At 48.9% G+C, this 13,452-nt stretch overlaps 1 protein-coding gene across 3 annotated transcripts in view; it reads left to right on the top strand.

Annotated features, from left to right (window-relative positions):
- cacna2d3a (calcium channel, voltage-dependent, alpha 2/delta subunit 3a) overlaps window positions 1–13,452 on the top strand; it is a 65,065-nt gene that overhangs the window by 3,708 nt on the left and 47,905 nt on the right. For all 3 annotated transcript variants that reach the window (XR_008695220.1, XM_055510573.1, XM_055510572.1), the window contains exon 3: window positions 9,428–9,544. Coding sequence is in view for 2 of the 3 variants with exons in the window: in XM_055510573.1 (XP_055366548.1) it covers window positions 9,428–9,544 (117 nt within the window). In the remaining variant the exon portion in view is untranslated. The remainder of the gene's footprint in view (window positions 1–9,427; window positions 9,545–13,452) is intronic.

The raw sequence follows: 13,452 nt of genomic DNA, 5'->3' as shown, positions 1-13,452 counted from the left end.
ACACACACACACACACACACACACACACACACACACACACGCGGCGGCGCATTGACGGAGCCCGAGTGCAGGGGATGATAGGAGGGTGTAATGACGTGTGACTGCAATCGATTTGCTTAGGCGCGGAGGGAGAGCGCGCGCGTGTCTGCTCTGAGCGGTGCCATGTGATTGGCGGCATGTCGAATGACGCCGAGCCACGAGCAGAAGAAGACAGAGGAGGCCGGTCCTCCCAGGAGGAAGAGCGTGGATGCAGATTACAGAGGTGCGAGGATGCTGACGGCTCAGAGTTCACCTGCTGCGTCAGTGTGAAGTCAGTCAGCGGCTTTCTTTAATATGTATCATTAGAAATATGCATCATATAACCTCAAACAGGAGCTAAGTCAAATATTTACAGATTTCTTTGTAAATTAACAATATTCCAAATGCTGATTAAAATAACCAGACGTGTCACCTTTAAAGACATTAACTGTACAACTGTAATCTAGTCTGTTTGTTTGTGCAGCCTATGGATTAGTGTTTTGCTTAATAATATATTTTCGATTAGGAAAATTTCAAGAGTTAAGTGATTTACATACAAAATAGTTTTAATCCATTGGAGATCTTTCTAACAGACTTGCTTCACAGGCTCATAATTAAATATTTCCACAGAAGGCAGCTTCATGTTTGCCTGTTAGGGGAAAAATGATCTATATTTGTTCTGAATATGTATTTTAGACGCACTAACCAGATTTAAGACCGTGACTAATTGCCCAATTTTGCAGTGGAACTGATTATGCAGTTCAGTTCTTTAGGTTGATTTAAAGCGAAATGCATATTCATCTGACAAGAGCAGGAAAATTAGGCTTCCTGTCTGCGAAGATGAGGATTTTTTTTCTGTTTTATCTGTTTTTTGATTTAGTGCTCATATCTACAAAGGTCGTGTTTAATATTATATATAAAGAAAAATGGCCTTTATACATTTTTGAAAAAAATATTTTATGGTTGTTATTATTTTTTATTGTGCACATACAGTGCTATCCATAAAGTAAGCAATTGTTGTTGTCTTTGAAGTTGTGTGTGTGTGTGTGTGATGTGTGTGTGTGTGTGTGTGCCTGAAGTGGAGGAGGAAGCATGTGTGATGGTGCCAATCTGCTGCCAAGCCTGGCTGACGGCTGAGGCGTTCCAGTGTAACACTGTGTCAGCGAGGGGGAGACGGCTGCAGATTAGATTTAGCTTTGGGAAAATTGAATAGCTGTCAGGTTTGGTTGAGCGCGGCCGGCGATGAGGTGAGAGGAAGGGGTGTGAAGGGGTGTGTACTGATGACTGTCCCTCTGTCCGTAACCTCCCTGAACCCTCCCATCTCTTCTCTTGTTTCCTGCTCCCTCTCGCTCGTGTTCTCGTTGACCAAAACCTGATCCTGCTGGTTGGTTCCTCTGTTGCTCATCAGAGGAAAAGACCGAGGCGATGGGGAAGCGTGTGTGTGTGTGTGTGTGTGGGGGGGGGGGGTACCGTGTCACAGAGTAATTACAGCATTACCAGGCGAGAGTGCAGCCGGTGTGCTTTATGTCCTAGCAGGCCGGCTTTAGCCAACGCCGCCCATCACTCATACTGTAATTAGTACTTTATGGTGAGAAGACTCAGAGAAGCCAATGTGCATCAAACATCCCGCCTTCGCTTCACAGGGCTCAGGAGCAGCAAGCGAAGCCCTTCGCTACTGGATTAAACAACCCGACTGCTGACGCTGTGTTTGGGGGCTCGGAAAATCCAGTGTCTCCTCACGCCTTGTTGGCTTCACCCACTCAGATTTCCCCCAAATCTGCTGGAAGTCACTCGCTGGCATTAAAAGTGAGATTGAGTAGTTAATGTGCGTGTGCAGGAAAGCTGATTTCTCTTCCTGGATCTCACAGAAGAGAGAGAGAGAGAGAGACACACACACACACACACACACACACACACACACACACACACACACACACACACACACACACACACACACACACACACACACACACAGTGCATTGTTTTCACGCTGTGTAGCACCTTGTGCTCAGTGCTGTTTGGATGATGAATGCGAACACTGGAGATAAATACCCACTGTCATCTGTCATCGGCTGCTCAGGTCTGGCTCTGCCTCTGTTGGCCTGCAGATAAAGAGCAGCTCACCGTGGCTGCACCGGACAGTAATGGACACACACACACACACACACACACACACACACACACACACACACACACACACACACACACACACACACACACACACACTGGTTTTACATATTTGTGTAATGGTGACAGATCGTTGCTCTGCTCGGCTCCAGACTCGATTACACGCAGACACTGAACATTTCCCTACTTGGTGACGAGGCGGGACCGCTGCTATTAAGCACATTAAGGTGTGCAGCTGTGTGTGAAGGGCCGTCTTTGACTCGCTGGAGTCCACATCAATCATCAGGCTGACTGCTCGTCTCCGCCCCGCGTGCTGTAGGTGAGACGGGCTCCCATAAAGTAAAACACTTAAATGACAGAGGACGTCGAGCCCATTACAGACACTCCATCCATCACAGATGCGTCCTTTATGCAGGATGTCCTAAACCTGTTGGCTGCACCACTGTCTGTCTGTCCCTTTGGTCCCAAGTTCTTCTTCTTCTCCAAGCCTCTGCTCTGCTCCCCTTCTTTCCTCAGCTTTAATAATGGATAGGAAGCAGCTCCAGCACTAAAGAATACATGGGAGGGGACGTCGGGACACTGGCCACGTGTCGATGCCCACACGCTGAGAAAAGGCTCACAGTGTCCTGCTCCTGCTGTACTCGTGGGCCACCTCTTCCTCTGCAGTCCATCCGCTGTGCCGTGGTCCTCACCCACACAAAGCGTTCCCACTGCACTGGTCACGCACGGGGAGAAGCGCCGTAAAGCAGCTTTTTTACCTTGATTCCCACGCGGTGCAGGAAAAACCCGGATAAATCACACACGTCATGCAACGCTCAGCTCCACGTGTGTGGTCTTAAGAGAATGGTTGCTGTTTGTTGTTTATTGTTTACTGGCTGCACAATCAGGTCTTCAACTCTGACGGTGATGTTAAGTTGAAGTCCTCTGGCTTCACGTTGCATCCTTTGACCTCATCTGCTTCTGTGTTTCATCTTTGGTGTCGATTGCACCGTTTGTTTCCAGCTCAGCTTCAGCGACTTCACCGTGTGTGTGTGATTTACTTTGGGAGCATTTCAAACCCAAACGCAAACAAAACGGCAGCACAAAAGTGTCTGCGGTAACAAATCTCCTCCTCCACGGATGAAGATTTCCTTCTGTCTCCGGCAGTGCGTTGCTCCCTCCTTTGCTCTTTCACTTTGGCTGCTGCTGGAATCAATTTGGGAGCGTGTGAACGTATGGAGGGGAATGAGGAAGCAGCAGGCCGCATTGTATGTGCTGCTGAGCATGAAAAATGTTTTTCCAGGGCTCGACGCGATGCAGGCAACTACAGGAAGACTGTGGCCTATTAATCAGCTCCATGTGAACACATTAGACCTGCTCCTGGTGCTATTATGCTTTTGGCAAAGTGAATTATGGCTGTAAAAAAGAAAAAAAGTGGACAGGAAATAGTGGAGGCTGTTTCTTTCACTTCTTAAGTTTGATTTGTAAAGTAATGATTTGGGGGTAAAAGGTTGTGGTGCTGGATGATGCCAGCTTCAGCCCTTTGTGGAGGTGTGTGTCTGTGTGGAGGTGTGTGTCTGTGTGTGTTTCCGTGTGTCTGTGTGTGTGTCGAGGTGTGTGGGGGTGTGTGTCTTCGTGGAGGTGTGTGTCTGTGTGTAGGTGTGTGTCTGTGTCTCTGTGTGTCCGTGTGGAGGTGTGGGTCTGTGTGTCTGTATGTAGGTGTGTGTCTGTGTGTGTCTGTGTGGGTGTGTGTGTCTGTGTGGAGGTGTGTGTGTGGAGGTGTGTGTCCGTGTGTCTGTGTGTGTGTCGAGGTGTGTGGGGGTGTGTGTCTTTGTGGAGGTGTGTGTCTGTGTGTGTCTGTGTGTCTGTGTGTGTCTGTGTGTGTCTGTGTGTAGGTGTGTGTCTGTGTGTGTCTGTGTGTCCGTGTGGAGGTGTGGGTCTGTGTGTCTGTGTGTAGGTGTGTGTCTGTGTGTTTCTGTGTGGAGGTGTGTGTCCGTGTGGGGGTGTGTGTCTGTGTGGAGCTGTGTGCCCGTGTGGGGGTGTGTGTCTGTGTGGGGGTGTTTGTCTGTGTGTCAGTGTGTCTGTGTGTTTCTGTGTGGAGGTGTGTGTCCGTGTCCGTGTGGGGGTGTTTGTCTGTGTGTCTGTGTGTGTCTGTGTGTGTCTGTGTGTGTCTGTGTGTAGGTGTGAGGACGTTGATAGATAGCGGTCATTAGAGGAAGCAGGGATTTGGCACCCAGTCTGAGGGGCAATGGTGCATACCCAACAGACGCCGTGCACCCTGGGACAGACTCCTGTGTGTGTGTGTGTGTGTGTGTGTGTGTGTGTGTGTGTGTGTGTGTACAGCTGGTAGTCTGCAGTTCATCCCCGTGGCCCTCCGGCTGCACACAACACTCTGCTGCTACAGAGACACCGCGGGTGGAGGAGGAGCTGATGAGTGAAACGGGTAAAAAGCATAAAGAAGTTCCGTCGCTGCAGAAACGGCTGCTTTGGTCCAAAGGAGGCGACAGAATGGAGCCGGCGCTGGCGTGACTGCGTTCCTATTGGTCACCAGATACTGTGTCGCCGTGCGGATGCGTCCAGGTGCTGGACAGAAAAGGGCAACAGGTGCTGTGTGATTCCTCCAGGCGTGACTCAGCCGAGCAGCAACGAGCAGCAGAACTATTAACTTCAGACCCGAGAGCCGTCGTGAACCTGAGCACCATCTGCCTTCACGCCTGCGCTCCGGCCGAGCGTGCGACCGCGCCGCGGCGTCCTGAGGGCCGTCATAACAGTCCATTTCCTCTCCTCTGCCCCGTGATGGAGCGGTCTGTCAGGAGGCTGTCCTGCTGCGTCCCAGTCATTCACAGGGCATTGATCTGACTTTGAGACATCTCTGTGCTATGATCAATACCATATTTGCCCCCAGTGATAAATGCATTGTGATGAGTGGAGCGGTGACTAAGGTCGTTCAGGAGGAGTTCATGATCACCTGAGTCTTAGTTCTATAGGATGTCTTGATTTTATGTTATTAGAATGATATGTAATTCTGATTTGGTGTGTGTGTGTGTGTGTGTGTGTGTGTGTGTGTGTGTGTGTGTGTGTGTGTGTGTGTGTGTGTGTGTGTGTGTTCCAACCCCGGGGAGTGTCTCTGTGCCACCAGACACGGGACTCAGACCAACATGCTTTTGAGGCAGGGAGGACAAGCGTGAAATTAATTGTTCCACTTCATCTCCGGCCACCGCTCTTCTTTTGAGGGAACAATTTGTCGGCTGCCATACAAGGAGGTGCGTGAGGGGGGGAGGAGGGGAGGAGGAGGGGCAGCAGTGGCGTTCCCGGGAGATCCTGGGATCCAGCAGCGATTCCCTGGGTTCAGAGTGTTTCACAGGAGTCGGGACGCAGCATTAGTCAATGTGCGCTGTCTCCCAACGCTGGCGCTGCCTTCGTCGCTGCCTTCGTTGCTGCCTTCGTTGTCGCCTTCGTTTCCGCCTTCGTTGCTCCCTTCGTTGCTCCCTTCGTTGCTGCCTTCGTTGCTCCCTTCGTTGCCGCCTTTGTTGCCGCCTTCGTTGCCGTCTTCGTTGCTGCCTTCGTTGTCGCCTTCGTTTCCGCCTTCGTTGCTGCCTTCGTTGTCGCCTTCGTTGCAGCCTTCGTTGCTCCCTTCGTTGCTCCCTTCGTTGCTGCCTTCGTTGCTCCCTTCGTTGCCGCCTTTGTTGCTGCCTTCGTAGCAGCCTTCGTTGCTGCCTTTGTTGCAGCCTTCGTTGCTGCCTTTGTTGCTGCCTTTGTTGCTGCCTTCGTTGCTCCCTTCGTTGCTGCCTTTGTTGCCGCTTTTGTTGCTGCCTTTGTTGCTGCCTCCGTTGCTCCCTTCGTTGCTCCCTTCGTTGCCGCCTTCGTTGCCGCCTTCGTTGCTCCCTTCGTTGCCGCCTTTGTTGCCGCCTTCGTTGCCGCCTTCGTTGCTCCCTTCGTTGCCGCCTTCGTTGCTGCCTTCGTTGCCGCCTTTGTTGCTCTTTTCGTTGCTGCCTTCGTCTGCTCTCACAGACATGCAGTCGTGACACAGAGGCAGAAAACAGCATTAACCTCGACTGTGCGACCTCCCAGGGCCGACATCACCCCCCCCCCCCCTCCTCCTCCTCCTCCTCTTCAGTCTATGTTGAGTGTCAACAAGTCAAGACGTCATGATGATTTTGCAAAGGATCTGGTCTCACATAGACACAAGCAGGAAAATAAGTGAATGTATGGAGCTAAAAGAAGCCTCCATGACAGAAGAATAATAAAAGATAATGTTTCATTATTATTTATTCCTTATCCAGATGTTTGACATTTGATTATTTACTATAACAAAACTTTTTCACCTGCAGTGAAACCAGTACATTTTCTCCACATTCTGTCCTGTGCAGTTTTCAGTTGAAATCATTAACTAATTACACGTTCTGAAAACAAATGCTGAGACAATCGTACACTGTTCCTATTTGTGTGACTGTGCATACAATAGAAACCGGACGCGCAGTGATTTAAACAGCTGTGAGTTCGTGTGAGAACGGTTCGAGGTAAAGTGGACTCTGGTGGTGCGTAAAATGAGCTGGGATTTGGGGGATTGCGGTTCGGTCTTAGTGTGAAATGAAGTTTTCCCCTTCATTAATCACTTTATTATCAAGGAAACCGCACACGCACGCACACACACACACACACACACACACACATTCTGACCACTTTATTCACTACACCTCTAGACCAACACAGACGTCTTCAGTTCAGGCTTTAATTTGCTCCACCCTAATTTTGTTCTGTTAATTTAGTCACAGTTCACATGAATCTGATATTTTCGTTCATGGGAAGTGGGATTGTTTTTTTTATTTCTTTATCCCTAACGATCTTTTCATTTAGAGGTCTTCATGTCAGCTGATCATTTCCAAGTATGAAATGATCAGCTGACATGAAGAGCTCTAAATGAAAAGAACCCAACAAAGACCTGTAATTTATTTGATTATGTTTCCTAAAACTGTGCTGACTCCAAGTTAAACCAGCTATAACTACACATATGATCATCTGGTGTGAGAGTCGATTGCATCCCGGTGATATGTGAGCTTCTGTTTGTCTCTTTGTTGACAACCATGTATCTCATGCGTTGCCGGCAGATCAGAGCGGACTCGTCTAATTGGAGCGGTCTGAAGAAGGGGAGCGCTTTCTCCCCGTCCGACTGCGGCGCCGCCGGAGCCCGTGGTGGACGGCCTCCTGAGAAATGGAGGTTCTGGATGTGTGTCAGCTGGGCTCGGCGTGATGATGATGTGATGTGAGGAGGAGAGCTCCCGGCTAATTGGACCTGGTCCGCTCCGGTCAGCTTGACTGAACATGGAGCTGCAGACAGCCTGTGGTGAGCGGCAGCCACTTAGCCTCTCTGACCACACAAGCGTGATCAACAGCGTAGACGCTGTTGTCCGCACTGTGGCCTCTGGACTCTCCCTGTTGGATGCTGCAGCAGCAAAATGCTCGGGCCTCATCGTTATAATAAGACAAAGAAGAGAGATGCAGCTGCGACAAAGAAGACAGAACCAGGCGATCCGGGTGCTGCTGACCCGTCAGATCCAGATGTGTTAAAACCTGGATTCACTGTCTGTCTCACACTGCAGTCAGAGCTGCTCTGTGATCGGCTGCAGGGTCTGGACTTGAGTGTTGTGTAGTGTTGAGCGAGTGGTGGGGGTTTGAATCCTCTCTTTCTCTCTCTCGTTTCATGTCCTGTGTCCGTCTTTCTCCCAATCATGTAACTGTGAAGCCCCTTTTTTGCTGAAGCTCATTTGAATTCCTTTCCAGGTTCTCGCTCACGTGATCCTTCTGCCGTAACAGAGTGTGGTTCCTCTGGGCTCTGGCCCCTGCTCTGCTTATAATTGGCTGCTTGTAATGATGAATGTAGTCATCAACGGATTTGAAGCTAATCTAGTGGCTCGCGGAGTGTAAGTGATTTAGTGGTGGAATATTGAAGCGAATGGAACGTCCTCTGTCCACCTGCAGTGAAGCTCCTCGGCGTCGACACATTTGCAGCTCGCTATTATTTCTCCGTGTTCTCTCCGTTCAGACGTTTCCATTCATCCTCTTTCCATCATCACTTTAACCCTAAGGATCTCTCCACCGCCACTCTCCCTCAAATCCAATCCGCGCTGCCTTTGAATGTCCTCTTTGCAAACACGTAATGTTTTCTCCGGCGTGGCGTTTTTTCCCATTATTGTTTCATTTCCTTTCAGCGACGCGCCTTAACTGCCGTCCCCTCAAGTGACGGACGCTTCCCTCCGCCGCTCAGATTGTTACTTCTCACTTGTCACCTTCAGCTACGAATAAAAAAACTCCACTCTTATCAAAAGTTTGGGTTTGAAGCGGAGGAAAAGCTCTCCGTCTGCCGATGTCCTGCAGTTTGTGATGATTGACTAAATCCACAAGCTGCAGCGTGAGCGTCTGACGCCCCCCCCCATCCTGCCTTATGTGTCTCCATGCAGGAGCAGTTAGGAGCGCGTCTCGCAGGTTGGCGGAACATTAGAGGACACGCTATTTGATATGACAGTAATCTGCTGGTAAATCCCCCGAGAGTGAAACACAGCCACTCGCAGCTTTGCACACGTTCCAGGACTGGTTTTCTATATTTGTTCATTTTGTCCTGTAGACAGTGTGTGTGTGTGTGTGTGTGTGTGTGTGTGTGTGTGTGTGTGTGTGTGTGTGTGTGTGTGCGTGTGCGTGTGCGTGTGTGTGCTTGTGGTATTAGAGCGACTTAATGTCACCGTAGTTATGACGTTGGTTAAACTAAGCACCCTGGTAGAGTTTTAAAGCCACTTCTGTGATTTGAGTGTGAGGGTAGTGGTGAATTGTTAATGGGAGCTCTGGCTGAGGTTTTGTTTTTATTTTAGCTTTGATGGTTTGTTGCTTCTGTGTTTTACTGAGCTTTGCTCAGTGTTCCTTCTTGTAATTAATATTTCCTTATTCCTCCTATTATTCCTTATTTCCTTCTTGGTTCTGGTTTCTCTCCTTGAAGTCAATTATTTTCCTGTGCTGTGATTTATTTTTTTTCCTGTTTAAATTTTTTTATTAATGTCCTTTAGATAGATTTAAATTTTATGTATACACAATATAAACATAAATAGCTCTTAAGTCAAATATTTTATTGTTTCCCTTTTACGTTGTTTTCTGTGATTATAAGTCAGATGTTGACTTTTAATACAAATGGAGCTCACGCCACTCACTATGAAACGTTTACCAAAGCAGTGTTTTATTTATTTATTTATTTTACAGACATGGTTTTGCTTTGATTCAACTGTGGGACTAATTTCAGCTTGACATTTTCCCTCAGAAATACAAGGAGTTTGAGCGAGCGGTGCGCGTGGAGGAGATCGACGGACTGCGTCTGGTAACGAGGCTGGCGGAAGACATGGAGGAAATGTTTCACAAGAAGGCTCAGGCAATGAAGGTAGGAAGTGTGTGTGTGTGTGTGTGTGTGTGTGTGTGTGTGTGTGTGCGTGTGTGTGTGTGTGTGTGTGTGTATCTGCGTGTGTGTGTCTGCCTGTGTGTGTGTGTGTGTGTGAGTGTGTGTGTGTGTGTGCGTGTCTGCGTGTGTCTGCGTGTGTGTGTGTGTGTGTGTGTGTGTGTGTGTGTGTGTGTGTGCGTGTGTGCGTGTCTGCGTGTGTCTGCGTGTGTCTGCGTGTGTGTGTGTGTGTGTGTGTGTGTGTGTGTGTGTGTGTGTTTGTGTGTGTGTGTGATATCAGTGCTCTGCTCAGGCCAAATATTACTTTTTACTTCAGATTTGACCAACACAAAGGCTTTGCTCCATGTGTGTCTTCTTTTTGTGCAGACACCATCTATAGTGTAGAGCAGACTCAGTCTCAGACTGACACAAACCTAAATAAAAACTCCACTACCTTTTGTTGATAAGGTCAATAAAGTGGCTTTAATAACAACCTAATCTCGCAGATGCCGAGGCAGGAAACAGGAAACCTGGTGAAAACGTGAGGAGCAGAGGGACGGTCCTCTGTTGTGATGCAGTAACACTGCCTGTTTAAAGGGCGACAGGCGTGGATGCTTCACAGGTGCTCATCAACATACGCGTCCATTAGCAGCAGCATCACATTTGTCCATATCTGTGTGTGAGCGTAGCTGCGTGTGTGTGTAACAGGTGCAGTTCGGGACGTGTCCACGCTGCTCCGCCTCTCGGCTACAGCTCTAGCTTCAGGTGATAGATGCTATCAGGACAACATGGCGCTGTTAACAGAAATTGGATTTTTTTCCTTCTCGCAGAGTCTGGTGCATGGAGGGAAGCTGTGAGGGGAGGGAGAGGGGCAGATAGCGACGCGTCAGCTCTGCTTCGGCTTGTGTTACGATTCCTCTGTATTATACCTGCACCGACAAAGCCTCACATCCAACCATCCGCACGCATAACAATCGTAGCGAAGATCACAGTATTTTCATGCTAATATGAGTCATCTGGCATTTAAAAATACGACTCCTACTCTTATACAATGATTTCTGGCAGGAAGTCAACGACCTAATTGAATGTTTTTACTGGTAATTGCATTAAAGGCTGTAAATGGAAACCGTAAACTTGGAGCATTCCATTGTTTTCTGTTGTTTGCAATGAAGCTGCAGCCACATGCTAACTGGATTTCATTTCCATAAACTGAGAGTCTTTTGTGTGAGACGCAACAAGATGTCTCATTATGACCATCTTTTCTGGTGATTTGATCAACTTGCTGAAAGACGTGACGACTGGCCTCGCTAACGGCTGCTACGGAGCCGCACATTACTGGACGTCTGATCTCTCTGCTGGTGGAAATGAGGCCATTCAGCAAGTTGATCAAATCACCAGAAAAGATGGTCATGGCGGCTCTGCAGCCGCTCCGGAGCCGCTCTGCAGCCGCTCTGCAGCCGCTCCGGAGCCGCTCTGCAGCCGCTCTGCAGCCGCTCCGGAGCCGCTCTGCAGCCGCTCTGCAGCCGCTCCGGAGCCGCTCTGCAGCCGCTCTGCAGCCGCTCCGGAGCCGCTCTGCAGCCGCTCCGGAGCCGCTCTGGAGCCGCTCTGGAGCCGCTCCGGAGCCGCTCTGCAGCCGCTCTGCAGCCGCTCCGGAGCCGCTCTGGAGCGGACGCTGGGCTGCCGATAGCCGTGCTTCTCGGTGCTCATGTCTGCGAGGAGTAAAAGTTTATGGGAGTCAATGCAGAGAGCGTTCACAAAGATAAATGGAAACCGTGGGAGGACGATAAAAGGAATAAATGTTTCAAGAAAGTGGAGAATGTGTGAGTCCCGCTCTTCATCCTGTATCCTGTCCATTTTCCATTTTGTAATCGTGTGATTGATTGTTACTTGTGAGCAATCGATGCAAATGTCAGTGAGTTCTCTTCACTGTCTTTTCGTACGGAAGTGTTTTGTATGTTTCTGGCCTTGGTGGACTCTCTCTCTCTCTTTCTCTCTCCTCTCAACGCCATTTCACCCCACACGCATACAGTGTGCGGTGCTTCAGTGATTCAGTTTCCGTGCCGACACACTCTCCGTCCGTCACTGTGGTTTTATCTCGCTGTCTCTGTGTCTAGTGCCCTTTTTTATCTCCCGTTGCCACCTGCTGAGAGACAGGAGCGTTTGCTGCAGTAAAAGGAGGCACCTGTGTGTGTGTGTGTGTGTGTGTGTGTGTGTGTGTGTGTGTGTGTGTGTGTGTGTGTGTGTGTGTGTGTGCAGGGTAGTTGATGTCAAGCATGTTCACTACACATAATGTTTGGTTGTGTGTTATGCTAATGTGATGAGCGTGCATGATGTGGTCTCCACACACTTTAATTTGCCTGCAGGATTTGTGTGTAGTGACAAAGTGCATCTGCGTGCGTGCAATTGCGTTTAATAAAAACTGAGTTTGAGTCTCACAATAACTTTCCTTATCACCCCCACATTGTCCTCGCCGTCTGGGAGTAAATAGAACTTTGAGTCAACTTTTTTTTTTTAGTTGCTCCAACAATTCAATTGCAACCTTGCTATTGCAGATACGATTTGAAATCACACACACACACACACACACACACACACACACACACACACACACACACACACACACACACACACACACACACACACACACACACACACGCTGTGTGCTCTACATCCATAGACCTGTTTTGTATTAATCTGTTTGTTCCCGGCTCAGCGTGCATCTTAGTTTGCCATTGTTATTTTTTAATTGCGGTTACCTTAATCTCTAAGTCAGTGGGATATTATCATGGTGTAACAGACAACAGCTGCTCCTCTCCTCTGCCCCCCCCCCCCCCTCCTCGAGCTTGTCTGTTGCAGCAACAGGAGACAATTAAAGAAACAGTGAGTTTGGTGATATCCGAGTTGAAAGGCACGGCGCTATTGTAATGCCCCCTTTGAAGTGGAGCCAGGCTGTGTTTCATGTGACAAATGCACTTCAAAGCGGAGTGGATGCGTTGCTGCTGGGGCCGCGCTTCCTGTAATGGCATTCAGCCGCTGCTCTGTACCTGCTGATATCGTTTACCTGTGGCAGCGGCGCCTCCGCATGATTACCGCTGTTGTGCACGGAAGCCGCGTGTTCCAAAATAAAAGGCAAGCGCTGGGCTGCGGAGGCAATTTTTCTTTTCTTGCAGCAAAAACTGACTGTGAAATTAAAATTTCATTTGCTGACGTGCCCGCTGAATTCCCAACAAAAGTTTTAGCATTTCATTAACGTAGCTCCACTGGACAGAAATAGATTTGAATAAAGATGTTTTTTATTTTCTTAGGTGAGAAGTTTTGATATTTAAAGGAAGGTCGTTGCTTGACTTTGCTGATTTACTTCATGCAGACACAGAATTTCCGAGTCCTTGGCAGAGCTGCAGTTGTTGGTCTCGGGTTTGTTGTGTGTTGTTGTGTGTTGTAGAATGCGGGGCGTCTGATGCTGTGGTCTGGTTCTCTCCTGTCTGCCTCCTTCCTGCCACAGCCCATCGTCGAGCTGAACTCACAGCACGGCTCCCCTCATTTCCCTCATTTCATTAGCGCTCTTCATTGACAGAATCCTTGTTGTGTGTGTGTGTGTGTGTGTGTGTGTGTGTGTGTGTGTGTGTGTGTGTGTGTGTGTGTGTGTGTGTGTGTGTGTGTGTGTGTGCGTGCGCTAATGACAAGGCACAGGCAGCCAGCAGACGTCGGGACAGCACCAGTCTGCTCTTTCTATCTTCTCTCCGGTTGTTTCTATCAAATGAGAGGGAAGTGGCTGTCGAGACTTATTAAAGGAGGATGTAGGCTGGAAGGAGGCGACAGGTAAATGTCAAGGAGAAAAGAATAAATCAAAAGGTTCTGTCTAAGCGTGAAGTGAAAGAAAATAGAGGCAGGGACCGGAGGATTCATATTCCCTA

This window comes from Betta splendens, chromosome 7 (genome assembly GCF_900634795.4).
Source record: "Betta splendens chromosome 7, fBetSpl5.4, whole genome shotgun sequence".
NCBI classification, from domain to species: Eukaryota; Metazoa; Chordata; class Actinopteri; order Anabantiformes; family Osphronemidae; genus Betta; species Betta splendens.
This window is presented reverse-complemented; position numbering and strand designations above follow the sequence as displayed.